The sequence below is a fragment of the Crotalus tigris genome, unplaced genomic scaffold (assembly GCF_016545835.1).
Source record: "Crotalus tigris isolate CLP2741 ecotype Arizona unplaced genomic scaffold, ASM1654583v1 scf7180000024291.2576520, whole genome shotgun sequence".
NCBI lineage: Eukaryota > Metazoa > Chordata > Lepidosauria > Squamata > Viperidae > Crotalus > Crotalus tigris.
In genome coordinates this window covers 1,484,208-1,508,274 of record NW_024100464.1, presented here as the reverse complement: position 1 = coordinate 1,508,274, position 24,067 = coordinate 1,484,208, and the positions used below count along the sequence as shown (strand labels likewise).

Below are 24,067 nucleotides of genomic sequence, written 5' to 3'. Positions count from 1 at the left end.
AAAGAACTTCCAGGCATTTATTTTCCTAAAAGTCTTTTATTGTTACAAAATGTCGGCACAGGCACAATGGAGGGATGCTAGGATCTAAGTTCTCTTCCTCTGAGCAATTAAATTATCAGCATGTTCCCTCCCTAAATTAGCCGTCATATCTCACACTATCCAATTAGTGTGAAGGTCAAATGTTTTCTTCCTCTTTCTTTCCCGGGCTTTACCCCCAACACCCCTTCTGCTCTTTATTAACCCCATATTTACCAGACAATTCTGCATATTGTCAAAAGCAAGAATGTACAATATTTGCAGCATTGACAATCAGGCACTCCACCAATAGGTCCACCAGACCATGGTAAGAGCGAGTCAGGAAAAAAGCAATGGCACTCCAATGTAAAATGGACATCTTACGGGTGCCAGATAATGGTGGGCATACTATTAAGCTCGTCCACAATCTGTCCTCCAAACCCCTGACCCAGGAACAGATTTCCCTCTTAGAATGGGATGCAGGCCACAACCTGATGGACGCACGGGCAATTTACCTCGTGGCATCTTTAGAGCCTACCATCCAACGCATGGAGGCCAATGATGAGGTCAGAAACACAATCAGACAGCAGGTTACCAGCCTGCTGATTAACCCTAAATGGCGTCAGGTGCTCCCTAGAGAGGAGGAAGAGGCCCTGGAACAACTAAAAAAGAACAACACTATTGTCATATTCCCAGCTGACAAGGGCAGGGCAATTGTGGTTATGGACAGATCAACATATTTTGACAAAGCCCAGGCATTACTTAATGACACTACGGCCTACAGAGTCATCACTAAAGATCCGATGATAACACACACAAACCGCATCAATAAGGTACTTAGCAACCTCAAATGTCGAGGTAAAATCGATGACACATTGAGGAGGATACATCCCAGCGACGCGGCCAAGGCTAGGTTTTATGGTCTCCTGAAGGTACACAAAAAAGGGGTCCCCCTATGACCCACTGTGTCCTTCAGGGGCACACCAACTTCGGGACTAGCCAAATGGCTTAGCGGTCGCATCAGCCACTTGGTCGATAACAATGAGACCACTGTGAAATCAGCTGAGGAGTTTCTGGAGAGAGTAAAGCCCCTAAGGATAGAGAAAGATGAGGTAATGATATCATTTGATGTTACCTCACTCTTTACTTCTATTCCCCCAAGATCTGGCAGTCACGGCAATAAGGGACTTCCTGCAAGAGGGGCCTGAACAACATAATGACTCTCTCCATACCAATGATTTAATACAGTTGCTAACCCTATGCCTGAAGACATACTTCACCTTTCGGGGCGTGGTATACGAACAAATAAAAGGGACGCCAATGGGAATCCCCCATCTCAGGCATCATTGCTGAGGTGGTTCTTCAGTGGCTAGAGTCAATAGTAATGTTGAGATACTGCCCAAAAGTTTGGGCGCGCTATGTAGATGATACTTTTGTGATTGTCAAAAGACGGGATAGCGCCAAATTCTTGGAGGAACTGAACTCAGTATATCCAGACATCTGCTTTACCGCAGAAGAAGAGATCCAAGGCAGTCTTGCCTTTCTGGATGTACTGATCAGCTGATGCCCTAATGGCACATTGTGCACGTCTGTATATGCAAACCCACCCATACAGACAGAATGCTACATTATAATAGCAACCATCTGGCAGCACATAAAATCAGCTGCATCCGGACGCTGTTTAAATGGGTTAATTCCCATTGTAACACAGGCAAAGCTAAAGCCAAGGAGAAAAAACATCTCCATCACATCTTCATGCGCAATGGCTATCCCATGAGGTTTGTGAGACAGTATAGTAGACCACATCGAAATCATGGAGACTCACGCTCCAATGGGACAGCAATGCCGGCCACACGAACAACCCTCCCTTACATTCATGGTGTCTCCGAGGCCACAGCATGGCTGTTGGCCCCCTACAATGTGAGCGTTGCCCACAGGTCCGAGCACATCCTTGGGTCCAAGGTCATGCATCCAAAAGAACTGCTCCCTAATGGTCAAAGATCATCTGTGGTTTACAGAATTAATTGCAAGGACTGTGCAAGCAATTACGTTGGGGAAACCACTAAAAGACTGAGGACCAGGGTTTATGAACATGAATTGGCTATTAGAAGGCAGGAGCAATGCTCACAAGTGTGGGCCCATATGTCCAGCTCTGGCCACACTTTCGATCTAGCTAACGCAGAGGTTATAGCTCGTGAGACTACCCAGGGTGGCCGCCTACTCAAGGAAGCCTGGCTCTCTAATGAAAATTCTATCAACCAGCATATAGACCTTATGCCAGCCTACCAGAGGCTTAGGAGATGGGAATAACAGCACCACGGACTATTGAGAAGACATTTAACTTTTCCTTGGCAGGATAGGGGTGGTAGAATGTTGGATGAGACAGGCACGATCTCCAAGGAAGAAGATGACAGCGTTTTACATAATTGGGACAATGGCTCTATAGATGGGATGACCACGACTCACATGGACCAAGATGATGGACCAAATGGCCATAAGCCAGGGATGGAAGCACTGAGGCGATCTGGAAGGAGGGGGAGAGAGGGGGAAGACAGAGCGCAGGAATGTCAGAACAGTTGCTTGTTGCAGGACTGGGACGGAGGAATTACGACAACAGTCTTGGGGGTGGGGGAGGATAATGGCCCTGGGAGGGAGGGGGACTGGGCACAGGGACGGGTTGACAGCTGCCCTCCAAGTGCTTGCACATGCTCAAAAAGAGCACTTGAGGATCGTAAAACAACCAATGGAGTCAAAGACAGTTTGCCTGATGCAGAACAACTCGGTGTGATAAGGATTAACACAATCAATGGGCCGGGCACAGAGGCATGAGGCTATATGAGCTGCCTTCCCAATCTCCTGCTATTCTAACTCTGATGACGCCAGCAGTTTTTTGGTCGGACGAAAGCTTAGTAACTCTTCTTAACCACAGGCTTGTTTATATTAAACAGGCTGGTTTATTATATCCTGATGTTCGTTTTTTCTTTTATTTGTTAGCATAATGCCCAGAATTCGCATTACCAAACAACACACAGAGGTAGTTCAAATTTGCAAAATCAGTGTCAGGAAACTTCAACTTCATAATGAGTGGAAGTTAATGAAGCATGTGAAGAAAAACCCAAGTGCTCTTTAGACATGTTCAAAATGAAACCAAGAGAAAATAAACATTATGCTAGCTACTCTGGGAAGATGGCAAAAGATAGCAAATAACAAAGAAAAGATAAAATACTTTGCTCCTAAAAGGCAGGATACTCCGCTGATTAAAAAGCACCATTTGAGTCTGAGCTTGACAATAGCATTATCAGGAAATATTGACTGATCTTGTTTCTAAGGCCAGCTAGGTTACTGAATGAATTTCCTGGTGGTTTGCCAAGTTCAAAAATTGAGATTAGATTAGTCTGGTGAGATTTATTCTTGACAAAAATATGTCAACGTCTAGTAACCATGCATTGTTTTATTTACAGATACTTACAGATTTATTGTTTTTTGGCCTGTTTTTTAATCCTTAATGTCAAAGTGCTTGATATTTAGTTCTTTGGGAACCATCCTCTTTTTGAAGATGCAAAGCTTTGTTCTCCTCCAATCAACCAGTATGTCATCCAGGATTTTTTTAAAGGTAATGGATAATGTTCAAACTAGACATGAGCAAGTTTCTTCAATGTCTTAAAAGTCAATAGGTATTCTATGCCGTTTCTATGCCTGAGCTGAAATCTTACTCTTTCATTCAGTTCCTATGGTCATCCAGTGTAACTCAAATCCTCTTTTCAGAAAAGATGAAGCAAAATGAGGAGTTTTGCCCTCTTTCTATTACCTGTTATCCTTGTGCCATTTTCATAAAATTTCTGATATACTGAATATTTTCCTTTAATTCCTTTGTTTAGAATAATTCTTAGCATCCTTTGCCAAGTTCATTTTGAGATTTAGCTTTCCTAGCAACTTTTATGCTATCAAATCAACATTTTCTTGGTGACCTGTTTATATTTCCACATCCTCTATATGGTTTTTAAAATTTTTAGATATTCACCAAGCTTTTTCTCTAGTCAGAATGGCTCCTTTGCTGTTTTTCATGTTTTTTCCCTCTCTGAAATTGTTTGTGATTGTGCTTTTAGTTCATGTATAGCCAAAATTTTGTAAGATCAACTTTGTTAACATAAATCTTGCATAGTAGGATTCCCCAAATCTTGTAAGATTATGCTTTGAGGATCTCCTTCCTTAGAAACTCTCACCCATCAGAGCAGAAGGAGCAGAAGGAGTAAAATGGGCTTGTATTAAGGTAAGGGCACTAATAACCTTACAAGCTCTTTGGAGGGATGGCGGGAACAGAGAGAGAAGTTTTGATTGCCAGCTTCAGCTAAAAAAAGACAATGCATCCAAAGATTGCCTCTGATTCCCATGGCAAACTTTATTTTCCTTCTTGAGCAATGGAGACCCAGAAGAAATACAATATGTATCTACCCGTATAATGTCTCAGTACTGTTTTTCTTATGTGCTAGAAAAATAATGCAATGTACTTAAATTCTAAACAGAAACAAAGTATTCAATATTGACAAAAGATGCTTAAAATTGTTATTACGTCTAAATTTGATCATAGAGTATTGGGTATAAATCTCTGCTTTAATCATGAGACTAGTTGGGCAATTTTAGCTCATATTCTACTTCACGGTAACCTACCCCTTGTCTTCCCTCCTTCCTCCTTTCTCTCTTTAGGTTGTCTGAAGACACCTACAATATTTCCAGTTGCAGTTTGAAGACGAAGGCTCAGTCACAGAAAAAAAGACTATTTATTCATTTTATTTATGACTCAATATTCTTCTAGAATAGCTCAACATGTTGTTCAATATAAGCTCAAGCTAAGGATACAAAAACATCATGGTTTATGTAATTCTGTAACATCTTCACATCATTATGCATTAAGCAGCCTAAGCAATTTCTATTTACCTTCCAGGTTGCTCAGGGTACTTCTGTTTTGTGTATGCCTCCAGAGTAGCATAAACTTTCTCACGTAGCAATTCCACATCTGCAGGATTGGACAGGCCTTTGGCATCTGATGCATTTACAATAGAGGGAAATGATTAAAAAGAGGAATAAATATTCCAGTCCCTGAAACAATAGCATCCAATTTTTTTTTAAAAAAACCCTGCAGTCGTCCTTAAGGATGAAAGTGCTGCACCATTTAGGACAAGTAGTAATCTCACCAGAAAAAGTCATACTGATTCTTAAATTATGTGTTAGATGAAGAAAATCTAACAGTTTTATAAAATATTAATAAACTTTATTACCCATTTTATGAAATCCATGAAAAGACATGTAGCTTTTTCATAGCATAATAGCATAGTTACAGTTGCAACTTGAGAAGTTGTAACATGGTTAATACTGAACACTGGGACAATGTCAGCAGTCCCATTGTATCTTGCGAAGGGAGAATCCCTTCTCTTTTTTTCTCCTGCCACCCCCACCCTCCCATTTCTGTTCAACTACTCTTCTCATAAGAGCTGACTTTAACAAACTCAGAGAGAACCTAGGAAAGATCCCATGGATGAAAATCCTAAAGGGGAAAACAACCCAAGAATCATGGGAAACTCTGAAAAATGCGATCATAAAAGCCCAAACCAGCACAATACCACTGAAAAAGAAAAACAAGAAATTCAAGAAGAAACCGGTATGGCTCACAAAGTTTGTCTCTGACAAACTGAAAGACAAAAAGGACAAATACAAAAAATGGAAAGAGGGGCACATAACTAAGGCCAATTATCAGCAGACAGCCAGAACATGCAAAGATGAAGTCAGGAAAGCAAAGGCTCAGAATGAACAAAGACTTGCAACGGAAATCATAAATAATAAAAAAAGTATCTTCCAACATATTAACAACAAGAAAAAAGTCAAGGAAACTGTAGGTCCACTAAAGAGAGAAGATGGCAAGGAAATAACAGGCAACAGGAAGAAAGCAGAGCTGCTTAACTCATACTTTACATCAGTCTTCACAAAAAAAGAAATTATAGACCAACATACCCCAAAAAAAAACCACTGCAAAAGACAAATTAGAAACAAAAATTAAAATAAACAAGAAAATGGTAAGAGAACACCTATCCAACCTTGACAAATATAAATCACCGGAGCCTGACAGATTACATCCCAGGGTTTTGAAGAAGCTGGCAGATGTTATCTCAGAACCAGTGCACCACATGTTTCAAAAATCCTGGACCACCGGTGAAGTACCTGAGGATTGGAAAAGGGCTGATGTGGTTCCCATCTTCAAGAAAGGGGGAAAAACGGACCCAGGAAACTACAGACCAATCAATTTAACATCAATACCTGGGAAGATCCTAGAAAAGATAATCAAAAAACAGATCTGCGAACAATTAGAAGCAAACAAAGTTATAACCAGTAGCCAGCATGGGTTTGTTAAAAACAGATCATGCCAAACCAATCTTATTTCATTCTTCGACAAAGTGACTAAACTAATAGATAAGTGAAATACTGTGGACATAGTATACTTAGACTTCAGTAAGGCATTTGATTAAGTAGATCCTACTCCTTGGTAAGCTAGAAAAAAGTGGAATAGACAACATCACCACCAGATGGATCTGTAGTTGGCTGGCAAACCATACTCAATGAGTAGTCCTCAGCAGCAGTACATCCACATGGAGAGAAGTAAGCAGTGGGGTACCACAAGGCTCCGTCTTAGGCCCAGTACTCTTTAATATCTTCATCAATGACTTAGATGAGGGAATTGAAGGGGAACTCATCAAATCTGCAGATGACACCAAACTGGTAGGAGTAGCCAACAGCCCAGAAGACAAACTCAAGATCCAAAATGATCTTGACAGACTTGAACAATGGGCCCTAATCAACAAAATGAGTTTTATGTGGAGAAAAGCAAAGTTTTACATTTAGACAGGAAAAAATGAAAGGTACAAGTACAGATTGGGCAAGACCTGGCTTAAAAACAGCAACTGTGAACGGGACCTTGGCGTCCTACAGGACGATCACTTAACCATGAGCCAGCTGAGTGCAGCAGCAGCCAAAAAAGCTAATACAATCCTGGGTTGTATAAACAGAGGCATAGAATCAAGATCACGTGAGGTATTAGTATCACTTTATAAAACCCTAGTAAGACCACAACTGGAATACTGCAGCCAATTTTGGTCACCATATCACAAAAAAGATGTTGACAGTTTGGGAAAAATTCAGAGAAGAGTATCTAAGATGATCAAAAGCCTGAAGACTAAAACATATGGAGAACGTTTGCAGGACTTGGGTTTGGCTAGTCTAAAGAAAAGAAGAAATAGGGGAGACATGATAGCAGTATTCCAATATTTGAGGGGCTGCCACAAAGAGGGGGGTCACATTATTTACCAAAGCACCAGAGGGCAGGACAAGAAACAATGGTTGGAAATTAATCAAAGAGAACTTGGAATTAAGGAGAAACTTCCTAACAGTGAGGACAATTAACCAGTGGAATAGCTTGCCTCCAGAAATCATGGGTGCTCCATCACTGGAGATTTTTAAAAAGAGGTTAGACAGTCACTTGTCTGAGATGCTATAGGTTCTCCTGCTTAAGCAGGGGGGTGGACAAGAAGCCCTCCAAGGTCCCTTCTGCTCTATTCTATTCCATGTAGTATTCCATTTCTCTTTCCTTTTTGAAACTCATCTTCCATACATCTAACCCCTATTGTTTCTTAAAGATCAGTGATGGCGAACCTTGTAGAGACCGAGTGCCCAAACTGCAACTCAAAACCCACTTATGTATCATCGGGTGCTGGGTGCCCTTGGAGCCGGCGATCAGCAGGGCCCTGTCACAGAAGGACTTAGGGGCGCCGGGGTCCAGGCCCACAAAGCCCACCTTCTTCTTGCCCGAGCTGCCCAGATACATGCCCCCATTGTGCGACTTCTGCACCATCCTGCGGCTGCAGCAGCAGTGCGGAGGCCGATCACAGGCTCAGAGCAGGCATGAGTGGGACAGCCATGCAAGGCAGAGGCGCTGCCCAAGGCCAGAGCAGGGCAGCGGCATGACAGTGGCAGAGCCAGGAGGGACTGCGGTGACAGCAGCACAGAGGCCGATCATGGGCTCAGAGTAGGCATGAGTGGGGCAGAGGTGGTGCCCGGGGCCGGAGCGGGACAGTGGCATAGCAGCGCAGACTGCGGGACTGCGACAGTGGCAGCAACAGCTGGGTCACTTTGGCCAAAGCAGCAACAGCGATGGCAGCAGTGCAGAGGAGGCGAGGAGCAGCACCCGCAGTCTGCCCGGCCTCCCCTCTGCCTGCTTTGCGCAGCTCCTCCTGGGCCCCACAGACCGTTAATCGTGCCGCTTGCTGAAAATATGGAGGGGGGTGACGCATGATCGGAAGAGCACCCCTGAGGCTACAGGTGACCTGGCCTGGCATAGGAAGGGCACATGCCCCACCTACCGCCACCATGCAGGGTGAGATTGCTGCGCCTGCCCAGATTCCCTCGCCTCCCCCAAGCATTTTTTTACTAACCTCCTTTCAGCTGCATTCCGTTTCTCCGTTCGCTTCTCAGCCTTCGCCGCATGTTTGTGTCCCAAACACAAGTAGTAAAAAAAAAAGTTCCATCAGTCTTTCTAACTTCTTGAGATCTCGTGAAAAGTTAGAAAGTCTGATGGAACTTTTTTTTTTACCGATAGTCCCACAAACACGCAGCAAAGACTGAGAAATGAACGGAGAAACAGCATGCAGCTGAAAGGCAGGTTAGTAAAAAAAAAATGCTTGGGGAAGGCAGGGGCGGGTGCAGCAACCTTACCCTAGTGGGTATTGATGCAGGTTGCTCATGAACAGGACTGAAGGCCTAGGACTGGGGTGATGGCGTGCATGCCAACAGAGAGGGCTCTACATGCCACCTGTGGCACGCATGCCATAGGTTCGCCACTACGGTTATAGATCATTGCTGCCTCAGTAAATGCAACATGATAATGGCAAACATTGAAAGTCAATTTAAAAAAACAACAACAAAAAGAAATCAATTATAAAAAGCCACAAGAAAAAAAATACTGGCTGCTCCTCAGAATCCAAGATAGCCAATGGCTAAATTAGCTGGGTGTAGAGAGGCATGAGAATTTCCTAAGGAAGATGGCAGCCTTCCCAAGAGTCAATACTTAACCTGGATTGAACAAGACAATGGCTCGCAGACACCCCAGTTCAGATTTGTCCATCTGCATGTCTTTCATTTTGGATACTAACTCAGTAAGAACCCTGCATACAGAGACAAGGGAGAAGGGGAATGAATGAATCAAGTTATATATATGCAGTACTGGTGCTTCTACTCTAAGCGGTAGTTAAGTGGGTTTAGGACAACTCTCCACAGCCATTTTGCCATGGCCAACTCCCCATGGGGGAAAATCCACACGGGATAATTCAATGCAATAAATGTTATCTGCCACTGTTTCTTTGACATCATTTTCATTTTTGTCCATTTCCACAAAAATGGAAATATATCAAGAAGCATGGCAAATAACATTTATCATGTGGAGTTATCCCATGTGGAATTGTCCCACGGTGAGTTGTTTGCAGCAAGTTGTCCTGTGACATGGCCACGGCCAGTTATCCCATTCCATGGTTTAGTGTGGGATTACCAGGAAGGAGGTGGTTTTTTGTTGTTGTTGTTTAATGGAGCATCAATGCAACACTATAATCAATTAGAGTAAACCTGCATTTTTGCAGTAGTTGTCCCATCTATTTTCAGGGTTGTGGAAAATCTGATTTTTTTTAAAACAGGAATAATCTTCACGCAAATGGATGCTCAGTTCTGTTTTTTATCTTTTTTTCAAGCTAGGATTTCAATCTAAGCAGTGATAAAAGCCCTCAATGTTTTGGAATGCAGATACCTGCAGAATTATCTATTTCAACTAAAATCCACTCATTCAGTTTGTATGTCCTAGAGGAGGGTGCTCTTGTGAGAAATTTGTGGGAAGAGGAAGAAATTAGTGCTTCTCTATGGGGTCTCAAACTCTCTGGAACAGACTTCTTGTAGAAATCAGTATGTCATCTTCCCTGCCAGGATTTAGGCTGTTGATGGAAAGAACTTTCAAGAGTTAATGGTTAAATGTTAGAGCTGGGATACAGCCATGTTAGTATAATTCTGGCAATTTTAGAGATTGCGGTGTAATTTTTATTCTGTCTGAATATGTTTTATGTGGTATATCATCAGGATTCTGTTGGGAACGGGGCAGTACCAAATACATTAAACAAATAACTGTATAGTCAAGTGATATCATGCCTTCATTACTTTGCAATGTCTTTCATATTTTTGTCCCAATTATTTTATGTATTTATTCCAAAAGAGGACAACTCTAAAGGAACACTTGAATTAATTAGGAAAAACTATAACTAAAGCCACAAATGAAAAACTCTTATAAAGTGTTCATCTTCTTAATCTGGTTGAGCAACTAGAGGTGCAGATCATTCCTTCCAATCTCCTATTGTCTATTATGCTTGCAGTGCTAATTTTATATGGATTTCATAAAATATGCTTAGTCTATCATAACACCTATCTAAAGTTAATTTTTTTTAATTCCACCTCGCTGATAATTCTTTATTAATCCTTCCTATGGCTTGCACACTTAGAATATGCCTGTGAATCTGTCTGCATTTTCTCTTTCTTATAATATACTACCTAGTTATCTAGGCTACATAGATGGAAACTGAAATGTTCCCTTATCTTCTTTAGATCAGCATATTCCATTCATCAGAAGAAGGAATTGCTGTTCCTGTAAAAGACCTGTGTTAAACATACCCATTATTATTTGACGTTGTCTCATAATGATCAGATCACAGAGGAGGAAGGCATGCAATTGAGATATGCTCTTTTATAGGCAATATGTACATATAATCTTGCAGAAAAAATAAGATCCCATATTTTTGTTAATCAGTACACTTTTAATAAAGTGACCACTAATATTTTCATAAAGAGAATTTAACTAGGGGTTCTTAAGCTGCAGCTTTTGCCCAAGGCTACAGCTGATGGGCAGTAAATAGAAAGAATTTAAATTCATACATGCTGTCTCATTCATAGCAGCTGGATCATTTCCACTCATGCTCTTGGAGTAAGAGTAAGAAGAAATGGATAGTCGATAAAAAATGTCAACATCAGTTTAATTTTTTTATTATTATTTCTCTTGATCCCTAAAGCAGAAGAACAAAACTTAATGCTGGAAAGCAGCCATCTACAAAGAAATTGCAGAATAATATGCAAAACAGGGAACTAACAACATGTTATATATTGGTATGTGAGTGAGCCCCAAGGCTATTTCTGAAAATCAAAAACTTTTTTGAAGGCAAAAAAGTAGAGCAGAGAAGTTTCACAAGTGTCCCCCTGAATGAACCCAGGCAATCTTTCCTTTCCTACAGATTTCAGAAATACATTTTTCTTATTTAAGCTTTTCTTACTCTACCAAAACTAACCAGAAGTCATCTAGGAAAATGCAAATGCTGGAATTAAGAATAAAAGCATACCTGTCAAATAGGGAGCCCACCCCAGCACTGTGTGCACTGCTCCGGTGCACGTGTAAGCCAGTGGCCAGTAAGATACCATCCTGCACAGAAACAGAGCGATGAGAAAAAGAGGCAATCAGCAGTTCATTCCAACCTAAAAGAGGAAATAAAAGTGATAGACTCATTTTTTTCTGGAGTCTTTAAAAAATATCTGCTTGATCATCTGGCTGTTAACTTGACTGGACCAATTTATGCTACACTAGAGTATGAATAAGCCAGTATTGTTTATAAGCAACAAAGATAAAGAAGATCCTTTTTAAAAACAGAAACTAAAATAAATAACAAGGCAAAAGATAGTCTGATTATGAAGTAATAGCATGAATATTGAAAATCTATTTCTCATTTTGCACATTCTTATAAAATGTTTGCATCTCATGGCATAATCTTTGCAGGGAATACAGATCCATGACCTGCTATTGAATAAATATCTTTCTGCATAGGGACACCAGATTTTAGTAAACCAGTAAATGTTTAGAAGACGTTACTGGACTTTAGTGCCTCAGAATGCAATTGGAGAAGAATGTGTCTTACTACTTTCCAAAACTAAAAAAACAAACAAACCTACAAACAAACCGTCAAAACCTGGGTGCTGAGGAATTGTTTAAATTAAACTCTTTTCCCAGCATAGCCACTGTTTAAATATAAACTATTTTTAACAGGCCATCAAATTGTTCTTATTTTTATACTTTTCAAACTTATTTTAAACAAATGCACAAAGGACAGTCATTTTACTTGACGTGTGATTCTATAGATCATAGATGACACAACCAGCATGACAATATCTCAGTATCCATGGGGGTTGTATAATCACATCCAACCAGGTAGATGGCTTTTTCCAAGTACAGGTAGTCCTTTACAGGGCTTTTTTTCTCATAGAAAGCCCAGAACGGAGTTCCGACACCTTTTTTGGATGGAACCTTGTAGGGTAGGCAAGGCGGGTTGTATGACGTGTGAGAGTTCCGGCACCTTTTTTTTTTTTTTTTTTTTTTTAAAAAAAAGCACTGGTCCTTGACTTATGAACACAATTGAGCCCAAAATTTCTGTTGCTAAGCAAGGCAGTTGTTAAATGAGTTTTGCCCCATTTGACAACCTTTCTTGTTACAATTGTTAAGTGAATCACTGCAGTTACTATTAGTAACACAGTTGTTAAGTGAATCTGGCTTCCCCATCGACTTTGCTTTTCAGAAGCTAGCAAAAGGTGATCACATGATCCTGGGACACAGCAACAGTCATAAGTATGAACAAGTTGCCAAGCATCCGAATTTTGATTAAATGACCACAGTGATGCTCTAATAATCATATGTGTGAACAATAAGTCACGTTTTTCAGTGCATTGTAACTTTGAATGGTCACTAAACAAATGGTTGTAAGTCTATAGGACTGCCTGAAGTCCATAGATAGTGAGAATTTAGAGGATTAGATTAGAGGCTTATAATATTATCCATAACCGTCCTGGTAGTAACTGCTCCACTACCCTCTGGCTGGCAAGATGAAGGACTTCCTTTCAGCCTTGAGACAGAACAAATCCTACCATTCTGTCTTGTTAAGCCAGTGGTTCTCAACCTGTGGGTCGGGACCCCATTTGGGGTCGAACGACCATTTCACGGGGGTCGCCAAACAAGGCTGTCCGCCATTTTTTCCCCCTTTTCTTTGGCCACGCCCCTGGCACCCAGTGATGTATAAGTGATTGGGGGTCACCACAACATGGGGAACTGTATTATGGGGTTGCGGCATTAGAAAGGTTGAGAACCACTGTGTTATAATAATAATAATAGTAAAGTTGGAAGGGACCTTGGAGGTCATCTAGTCCAACCCCCTGCTCGGGCAGGAAACCCTACACCATTTCGGACAAATGGCTGTCCAGTCTCTTCTTAAAAACTTCCAGTGTTGGAGCACTTACTGCTTCTGGAGGCAAGCTGTTCCACTGATTAATTGTTCTCACTGTCAGGAAGTTTCTCCTTAGTTCTAGTTGCTTCTCTCCTTGATTAGTTTCCACCCGTTGCTTCTTGTCCTGCCTTCAGGTGCTTTGGAAAATAGCTTAATTCCCTCTTCTTTATGGCAGCCCCTGAGATATTGGAATACTGCTATCATGTCCCCCCTTGTCCTTCTCTTCGTTAAACTAGACATACCCAATTCTCGCAACCGTTCCTTATATGTTTTAGCCTCCAGTCCCCTAATCATCTTTGTTGCTCTTCTCTGTAATCTTTCTAGAGTCTCAACATCTTTTTTACATCGTGGTGACCAAAACTGGATGCAGTATTCCAAGTGTGGCCTTACCAAGGCATTGAAAGTGGTATTAATATTTCACGTGATCTTGATTCTATCCCTCTGTTAATGCAGCCTAGCACTGTGTTGGCCTTTTTGGCAGCTGCAGCACACTGCTGGCTCATATTTAAGTGATTGTCTACTAGGACTCCGAGGTCCCTCTCACAGTTACTACTATTGAGCATGGTGCCACCTATGCTGTCCTTGTGCATTTGGTTTTTCTTGCCTAAATGTAGAACCTTGCTTTTTTCACCATTGAATTTCATTTTGTTAGTTAGTGCCCCGTGTTCAAGTCTGTCCAGATCCTTCTGTACCTGAAGCCTGTCTTCTGGAGTGTTGGCTATTCCTGCCAGCTTGGTGTCATCTGCAAATTTGATGAGTTCCCCATCAATCCCTTCATCCAAATCGTTGATGAAGATGTTGAAGAGTACTGGGCCCAGAACAGAGCCCTGGGGCACCCCACTACACACTTCCCTCCATATAGATGCAGTTCCATTGAGGACCACTCGCTGAGTACGGCCGGTCAGCCAGCTACGGATCCATCTGGTGGTGGTTCTGTCTACCCCACATTTTTCTATTTTGTCAAGTAGTAGGTTGTGATCTACTTTATCAAATGCCTTACTGAAGTCCAAGTAAATTATGTCCACAGCATTCCTCTGATCCACTAATTTTGTCACTTGGTCAAAGAATGCAATAAGATTTGTCTGGCATGATCTATTTTTGACAAACCCATGTTGGCTTTTAGTAATGACTTTGTTTGCCTCTAGGTGTTCGTTGATTCGTTGTTTGATTATCTTTTCCAGGATCTTCCCAGGTATTGAGGTCAGGCTGATAGGTCTGTAATTTCCTGGATCCATTTTTTTTCCTTTTTTGAGGATGGGAACTACATCAGCTCTTTTCCAGTCCTCTGGTAGTTCCCCTGTGTTCCAGGATCTTTGAAAAATATAGTTCAGTGGCTCCGATATCACATCTGCCAGTTCCTTGAGAACTCTGGGGTGTAATCCATCTGGTCCTGGCGATTTGAACTCATCTAGGCTGGACAGGTGCTCCCTAACCATTTTCTTGCCTATCTTAACTTGTGTTTCTGTTTTGTTTTTTATGGCACTATTTTTGATAGGTTGGTCTGTTTTTTCCCTTTGTGTAAAGACAGATGCAAAAAATGAGTTAAATAGTTCTGCTTTCTCCCTGTTGCTTGTCACCTTCTTGCCACTTCCACCCACTAATGGACCAATCATTTCCTTCACTTTTTTCTTGTTTTTTACATGTTGAAAGAAGCTTTTTTTGTTATTTTTGACTTTGGTCGCAAGCCTTAGTTCATTTTGAGCCTTGGCTTTCTTCACTTCATCTTTGCAGGCTCGGGCTATTTGCTGATATTCTGACTTAGTTATGTTCCCCTCTTTCCACTTTCTGTACTTGTCCTTTTTATCTTTCAATTTGTCAGAGAGTTCTTTATGCAGCCATGCTGGTTTCTTTTGAGAGCTGTTATTTTTCCTCTTTGTTGGTATTGTGCTAGACTGTGCTTTTATTATCTCATTTTTCAAAATTTCCCAAGCTTCTTGAGTTGTTTTCCCCTTGAGGATTCTCATCCATGGAATCCTTCCCAAGCCCTCTCTAAGTTTATTGAAATTAGCTCTCTTGAAGTCCAAGACTCTAGTTTGACTGTGTTCTATTGGTTGTGCTTCTATAATGTTGAATTCTAATATTGCATGATCACTTCCTCCCAGGGTTCCTATGGCTTCAACACCGTCTATCATTTCATCTCTGTTAGTGAGAATTAGATCCAAAATGGCTAATCCCCTAGTTCCCTTCTCTACTTTTTGGGAGACAAAGTTGTCTGCTAGGTTTGCCAGGAACCTGTTTGATCTTCCACTTGGTGCGGAGTTTGTCTCCCAGTTGATGTCAGGGTAGTTAAAGTCCCCCATTACTATTGTGATGTGCTTCCTACATACCTTAGTTAGCTGACTAGCAAAAAGTTCATCTATTTCCTCTGTTTGGTTGGGTGGTCTGTAGTATACACCTATGGCAATGTCATTTCCCCCCCCTTTTATATTGACCCAAATGCATTCAAGACAGTTTTTATCATTGTTGTACTCTATTTCTGTGGAGATGTAGTTATTTCTTATATAGAGAGCAACTCCACCTCCTCTTTTATTTGGTCTGTTTCTTTTAAATAATTTAAATCCCTCTAGCTGTGTGTTCCATGTGTGAGTTTCATCCCACCATGTTTCCGTAATGGCAACAATATCGTATCTGCCCTTGTTAACCTGAATTTCTAGTTCACCCTGTTTGCTGTTCATACTCTGTGCATTGGTGTATAAACATTTGAGTCCTTTGTGGGTGGCCCCACAAGCTCTGAGGTTTGTTTACATACACAATTCCAAAAGCTACCATCTACCTTTTCCTGACAACTTTGGGCTTTATTTCAGGAGTGCAGCATGAAGTAAGGTTCAGAATCTAATCCCTTTGTGATTTGGGATGGTCTTACAATCAACTGAAAAGTACTACTTTTTGAGCTGAAACCCAAGACGTAAAGTAGGAAGATCGGATTATATGAAAATATGAGGAAGCTGAATAGCAGCCCAATTTCTGAAGGACTGAGCATTTCTTTCTTGCCTCTACCCATATTCTGTTCACATTATTTCCAAAATGGGAAATTGTTTTATCTTTTAGGAGAACAAAACGCCTTGCAAAATTTAGAAAAAAATGTATTGTTTTATGAGTTAATGTGCAAGGTGATAATTAGAATAGAATACAGCTGGAAGGTACTTTGGAGATCTTCTAGCCAGTCCCCTGCTCAAGCAGGAGAACCTATACCATTTCAGATAAGTGACTGTCTAGCTTCTTCTTAAAAACCTCCAATGATGTTGTGCCCACGATTTCTGGAGGAAAGCTGTTCCACTGGTTAATTGTCCTCACTCTTAGGAAGTTTCTCCTTAATTCCAGGTTGCTTCTCTCTTTGATTATTTTCCAACTATTGTTTCTTGTCCTGCTCTCTGGTGAATAATGTGACCCCCTCTTCTTGGTGGCAGCCCCTCAAATACTGGAATGCTGCTATCATGTCTCCTCTATTTCTTCTTTTCTTTAGACTAGCCCAGGGGTAGGCAACCCAAAACACTCAAAGAGCCACTTGGAGCCATTTCCCACCGAAAACAAAACACTTTTTGATATCTAAAATGAAGATAACACTGCATATATCCTTTTTTACTATATATATATATATATATATATATATATATATATATATATATATATATATATTGGTCTTTGGTTGTTCGGGTTTTCTCCCACGTAAAATTGGAAGTGTCTTGGCGACGTTTCGACGAAGTCCCATTCGTCATCTTCAGGCTGGTGTTTTCAGCTTCGTGCTTTCGAGCAGCAATGTGTGGTCTTAGCTGTTTCTTCCTTTTAACTGCCAGTGGGGGTATGAACTGATTGGGTGGGAGCTTGGCTGTGTTCTGATTGGGTGGAGGTGTGTTCTGAATGGTTAGGGGCTTGGCTGTGCTCTGATTGGCTGGGGGAGTGTTCTGTTTGGTTGTGCTCAGGTTAGTCTGAGTTGCAGAGGGGTTTAAGATTTTGGGCTGCCTTGCTATTTTTTGGCTTCGCGTTCGTGGTCGTGCCTCCTCTTCATGGAGGGTGTCAGTTTGCTTCATGTATGGATTGGAGGGGTTTAAAGTGGCTAATGATGCAGCTGTGGTCTGGCTTCTGGTTTGTGGTCGTGCCTCGTCATCGGTGTGGCTTTGGGTTTGTTTTTTGCGTGGATGTGTGGTGGTGACATCCTGTGTGGTTTTTGTGAGTGTGGGTCTGGTATCATTTTGTTGTGTTAGGGAGTCGTTTGTCAATAAGGGCGGGTTTCCAAATGGCTGGTAGGCGGGAGGTATCATCTCGCTTGTTCATGCTGTGTGGGCGTTTTTCTATCTCGATGGCTTCTCTGATTATTCTGTTATTAAAATGTTCACTTTTGGCAATGGTTCTGGTATTTTTAAAGTCAATTTCATGTCCTGTGGCTTTAAGGTGTTGGACCAGGGAAGATGTTGGTTCCTCTTTTTTGACTGAGTTCTTATGTTCTTCAATGCGTGCACTTATTCTTCTGTTGGTTTGTCCGATGTATGTGGTGGGACAAGTGGTGCATGGGATTTCGTATACTCCTTGATTTTCTAATTCAATTTTATCTTTGGGGTTTCTAAGGATGGTGGATATTTTTCTGTTTGTGCAGAATGCTGTTTTGATGTTGTGTTTATGGAGGATCTTACTGATTCTGTCTGTGGTGCCTTTTATGTATGGGAGGAGGGCTTTGCCGTTTTCTTGTTCTTTGTCTTGGATTTTAGTGGGGGTTTCTTTTTGGATTAGGTTTGTAATCTTATTTCTATGGAATCCATTGGATGTTAGTACATTGGTGAGAGTGTGTAGTTCGGGTTTTAGGTGTTGTTCGTCAGCTAAGCGTTTTGTTCTGGAGATGAGTGTCTTGGCTACAGAGTTGATCTGTGCTGGGTGGTGGTGTGAGAGAGCGTGCAGATAGCGGTTTGTGTGTGTTTTCTTCTGGTAGATGGTGTGTCCTAGGGAGCCATTGGATTTCTTGTAGACTAAGACATCCAGGAAGGGAAGTTGGTTGTTAGCTTCTGTTTCCATGGTGAACTGTATTTTGGGGTGTAGGCTGTTGAGGTGTGTGAGGAAGTTGTCCAGTTTTTCTTTCCCATGTGGCCAGATTATGAAGGTGTCGTCTACGTATCTGAGCCAGAGTTTGGGTTTGTGATCCGATTTTTCTAGAGCTTGGGTTTCAAAGTGTTCCATGTAGAGGTTGGCAATGACAGGTGAGAGGGGTGATCCCATGGGTGCTCCTTCTGTTTGTTTGTATTTTTGTCCATTATAGATGAAGTATGTGTTGGATAGGCAGTGGTTGGTCAGATCTAAGATGTGTTTGGGGGGGTTATATTTGTTTTGAATAGCTGTCAAGGCTTCTTTGATAGGCACTTGGGTGAAGAGGGATATGACATCGAAGCTCACGAGTAGGTCGCTGGGCTGTAAGTTTTGTTTCTTTATGATCTCTATAAACTGGAATGAGTTTTTTACGTGTGAGGTGATGGATTCTGCATAGGGCTGTAGTTGTTTGGCGAGAAATTTGGCTAGGTTTTGTAGAGGTGAGCCTATGGAGCTGACTAGGCTCACCTCTACAACAAGTAAGTTTTCTTGTTCTTTGTCTTGGATTTTAGTGGGGGTTTCTTTTTGGATTAGTTTGGTGATCTTCTTTCTTTGGAATCCATTGGATGTTAGTACATTAGTGAGAGTGTGTACTTTGGTTTTTAGGTGTTGTTCATCAGCTAAGCGTTTTGTCCTGGAGATGAGTGTCTTGGCTACGGAGTTGATCTGTGCTGGGTGGTGGTGTGAGAGAGCATACAGATAGTGGTGGTGTGAGAGTGCGTGCAGATAGCGGTAAAATAAGACATCCAGGAAGGGAAGTTGGTTATTAGCTTCTGTTTCCATGGTGAATTGTATTTTGGGGTGTAGGTTGTTGAGGTGTGTGAGGAAGTTGTCCAGTTTTTCTTTCCCATGTGGCCAGATTATGAAGGTGTCGTCTACATATCTGAGCCAGAGTTTGGGTTTGTGATCCGATTTTTCTAGAGCTTGGGTTTCAAAGTGTTCTATGTAGAGGTTTGCAATGACAGGTGAGAGGGGTGATCCCATGGGTGCTCCTTTTATTTGTTTGTATTTTTGTCCATTATAGATGAAGTATGTGATGGATAGGCAGTGGTTGGTCAGATCTAGGATGTGTTTGGGGGGGTTATATTTGTTTTGGATAGCTATCAAGGCTTCTTTGATTGGCACTTGGGTGAAGAGGGATATGACATTGAAGCTCATGAGTAGGTAGCTGGGCTGTAAGTTTTGTTTAGGGGTTTGTGTGTAGAGTCTTGGAGTAGGTTGGTTAATTTGGTTTGGTAGTCAGATGTATTCATAACCACCGTGGCGTTGCCCTTGTCTGCTAGCAGGATTATTATGGTGGTATCTTCTTTCAGGTTAAATAGTGCTGTCTGTTCCTCTTTGGTTAAGTTTCTTTTGGGTGGCTTGCTGATGCAGAGGATGTTAGTGATTTCAAGTCTGATTCTGTTAGCGCCGTCGGATTTGATATTGGTCAGGCTGGTTTCAACTCCGCATATAATGGTTTCAATGGGGATGTGTTTGGGAGCGACTGCAAAATTGAATCCTTTGGAAAGGACATTGGTTTTGGCTTTGGTGAGGATCCTATCTGAGATGTTATGCACTGTTTGTTTCATGTGTGGCTGTGAGGGAGGAGGGGTTTGTTTCTGGTGTTTTGTAGTCTTCGGAGTTTGTTGGTGTGTGTGTCTGTCTTGAGGGTGGTCTGTGTTTCGGCTCTCCAGATGGCGAGTTGTTTGGATTTTGTTGGAATATTCATGAGCAGGAAGAGTCATGTGGTAACTCAGTCAGCCAATGTGAAGAAAGTGCTACTGAGTCTGTGCAAAAGGTATTGAGTTAGGAGCTGGATTTCCAGTGTCAGGTTTGTCTCTGTATCTCTCTGTAAGAAGTCTTCAATTGAGCTATGTTGCTGTAAAGAAGAATGTATGGTATTGTAAATATTTTTATATGAATATAAAGAAGTTATTTTGAATCAGCTAAATGCAGTCAACTGTGAGAGCTTCTGATTTATTTTTTCACCAATAGAGAAATTAAAATTCTCTAACAGGTTATGGGCCCACAGCTTACTAAGGACTGCATTGTAATTTAAAGCTGGAAGAAATTGCCTGTGTTTAGAAAGTATAAGAACAAGGCAGAATTAGCAGAATGACTGCAATGGAATGTAAGCAAAGCTCTGTGCCTCGTTTGGGCCAGAAGAATTACATTGTGTGGGCTGCAAAAATGGAATGTTTGCTCAAAGCAAAAGAGCTGTGTTTTATTGTAGAAAATCCACCACAAATATTTGCAGCTGTTGATCAGAAAAGTCATGATCAAGCAATGGCTTATCTCATCTTGAATTTAGATGATGAACAATTTCTAAATGTTGCAAATTTAAAGACTGCAAAGAAGATTTGGTTGAAGTTGAGAGCTGTGCACATGAATGTTTCTGCATGCAATATAGTGCAATTGTCAAGAAAACTTTATAGGGCCTGTTTGCAACCAGGTGAATCTGTGGAACAGCATTTAAATAAAATGCAAAGTTTATTTTTGTTCTTAGAATAATGTGGGATTAAATTCCCTGAGTCCCAGAAGGTTTTACTGATGTTGAACAGTTTAGATAAAACCTGGGACACAGTTTCTGCCATATTTGAGTGTAAAGAAGAGCAAGACTTAAAGTTTGAGGCTTTAAAGGCATGTTTGCTTAATGAAAAAGAAAAACGCCATTTTAGGAACAGCCACGAGGAGGAGAAATTCCTGAGGAGGGGGTCCAGACTGCAAGTCTCCAGAGGAGAAGAAACAAACAGATCGGACCCAGACCAAGTTGCAACAAAAGAAACATTTTGCAGGCAGAGAGCTAAGCGAGAAAAGAATTGCTACATTTGTGGAGCAACGACACATTTGAAAAGGAACTGTTTGCAAAGGAACAATTTGCAGCAAAGGACATTTGTGCAACCAAAAAGGACTGATTTGCAAAAAAAACAGTTTGGTGTTGCAAAAGTTTGCTATAGCAACAACAGAGATAGTGGCTAATAGATAGTGGGGCAAGTCAAACAATTGTTAATGACTCTGAATTATTTTGCAGGTTTGTTCCAGTAGCACAAGAAACTGTGGCTTTGGCAAATGGCCAGAAAGCAAAAGTCATCGGAAGAGGTGATGTAAAAATTCCATATTTGGAATCAAAGTTTACCAATGTGCTTTGTGTACCTGAAATGGAACATAATTTGTTAAGTGTGTCTAATTTAGACAAACACGGTTTTGAGGTCAATTTTGTAAATGGGAAGTGTCTCATCAAATGGTATGGGAATATTTGTGCAGAAGGCATAAAGGAAAATAATCTATATATATTGCAGGAACAAAAGGCTCAATGTTCCCATATATTTAAGAATGTTGCAGAGCATGATTTGTGTGTTCATCTTCTACGTAGAAGACTTGGCCATGCAAGCTTTAAAGTTTTGCAGTAAATGCAAGAGTTTGCAGAAGGGCTAAATTTGAAAGGATGCAAAACATATTTGGACTGTGCAGTATGCAAAGCATCGAAGTCAAAGGCATTCCCAGTTAGTAAATGTAGCACAAGACAAACAAAAAGAGTTCTAGAGCTGGTCCATGCAGATCTGGTGGGACCTATGCAAGCCAGTTTGGGAGGAGCAAAATATGCACTAGTAAATGTTGATGATTATAGCAGGTATAGTTTTTGCTACTTGCTTAGAGCAAAGACAGAGGTGCTACAACAATTCAAACAGTGGGTACGTTTTGTAGAGAGAGGGTACAGACAACAAGTGTGTCAGTTGCAAACTGCCAGAGATACTGAATTTATGTCAACTAAATTCCAACAATGGTTGGGGCAGTTGGGAATAAGACACAGATGTACAAATCCTTACACAGCAGCAGAGAACAGTGTAGCTGAAAGAAGGAATGGTGTTTTGCAAACAATGAAAGATTCATTATTAGAGGATTCTGCTATGAGCAGGTCATATTGGGGAGAAGCCATATTGACTGCAAATTATATAGTTAACAGGCTATGGAGTTCCTCCATTAATAATACTCCATATGCCATTCTATATGGGAGAAAGCCATCACTGGCACATTTGAGAATTTTTGGAAGTACTGCATGGGTACATATTCCAAAAGCAATCAGAAGAAAGGGACAGCAAAAGGCAAGAAAGCTCAGGTTTGTGGGCTATGAGCCAGGGTCAAAAGGATATCGCTTTAGCGATGGAAGTAAAAGAATTGTAATTTCAAGGTCTGCTAATTTTGCAGAACAAAATTGGGACAGAATTAATGCAAATTCTGGGTATGTCTCACTTAATGGCGGTGATCTATTTAATGACAATAACTCATCTAATGATGGAAAAATGATTACTGAAGATGTCAATGATCAGGGAGGAGAGGCTGAACAAGACATGAAACCAGAAAGAATTGAGACACAGGAGCAGTTAATACCACATAGGTCAGAGCGATGTAACAAAGGAATTCCGCCTGACAGGTATTCTGCCAGCAAGGTAAAGGTTTGCAATGTGTGGTATGAGCCCAGAAGTTATAAAGAAGTATTGGCATTACCAAAAGCTGAACAAGAAAGATGGAAGGAGGCCATTGTGTTCTGAAGTAACATGGTATGTACAGTTGTTGCAAGATTTAAATATTAATGTAAAAGAATCTGTAAAGGTATTTGAAGACAATGCTGCCTGTATAAAAATGGCAACTGGTGACAGAGTGAAGAACAGAAGTAAACATGTAGACATTAAGTATTGTAATGTCAGGGAAGCTATAAAAGGAAAATTGATTAGTTTACATCATTGTTCTTCTGAGGATAATTTGGCAGACAGGATGACTAAACCATTGGGTAATGTATTAAGTCAATAGGTCTGATGTCTCTTCCTGTCATGAAGGGAGAAGTGTTGCAATATTCATGAGCAGGAAGAGTCATGTGGTAACTCAGTCAGCCAATGTGAAGAAAGTGCTACTGAGTCTGTGCAAAAGGTATTGAGTTAGGAGCTGGATTTCCAGTGTCAGGTTTGTCTCTGTATCTCTCTGTAAGAAGTCTTCAATTGAGCTATGTTGCTGTAAAGAAGAATGTATGGTATTGTAAATATTTTTATATGAATATAAAGAAGCTATTTTGAATCAGCTAAATGCAGTCAACTGTGAGAGCTTCCGATTTATTTTTTCACCAATAGAGAAATTAAAATTCTCTAACAGATTTGTCCCAAAGTGCGGGGTGGACCTTGTTGCTGAATTTGAGGTGAAGTGTGAGGAGATCTTTGTTGATTCGGCCTAGTAGGAATCTTTTTGTGTGAAGTTCATTTCTGATTAGGGCCAATTCTGTTCTTTTCAGGATGCGTTTGGTGGCTGCAGAGTTGGAATGGAATTTCAATTGGAAGCATGTGGGGATTAAATTTTGATCTCGGCAGTTGCGTAGGAATGCAAGGTCACATAAAATGGAAGCTCTTTGGACTTCGAGTTTTTCATAGGTCCTGGTCAGATGGTGGATTTCCTCCCCATAGAGGTATGATATTTGTTTTCTGAGGTTTTTGCGGGTGTTTGTATGTAGGTCTTTGGTTATTCAGGTTTTCTCCCACGTAAAATTGGAAGTGTCTTGGTGACATTTCGACGAAGTCCCATTCGTCATCTTCAGGCTGGTGCTTTCAGCTTCTTGCTTC

The 24,067-nt window shown here is 41.0% G+C and overlaps 1 protein-coding gene across 2 annotated transcripts in view; it reads right to left on the bottom strand.

The window, feature by feature from the left end:
• Window positions 1-24,067, bottom strand: part of LOC120299315 (retinoic acid receptor RXR-gamma-like) — a 173,295-nt gene that overhangs the window by 95,967 nt on the left and 53,261 nt on the right. The window contains exons 7-9 of one of the 2 annotated variants that reach the window (XR_005554384.1): window positions 11,481-11,613; window positions 9,130-9,221; window positions 4,684-5,056 (exon numbers count right to left, since the gene is read on the bottom strand). Coding sequence is in view for 1 of the 2 variants with exons in the window: in XM_039324012.1 (XP_039179946.1) it covers window positions 4,951-5,056; window positions 9,130-9,221; window positions 11,481-11,613 (331 nt within the window). In the remaining variant the exon portion in view is untranslated. The remainder of the gene's footprint in view (window positions 1-4,683; window positions 5,057-9,129; window positions 9,222-11,480; window positions 11,614-24,067) is intronic. The other variant, XM_039324012.1, reaches the window with a different exon arrangement.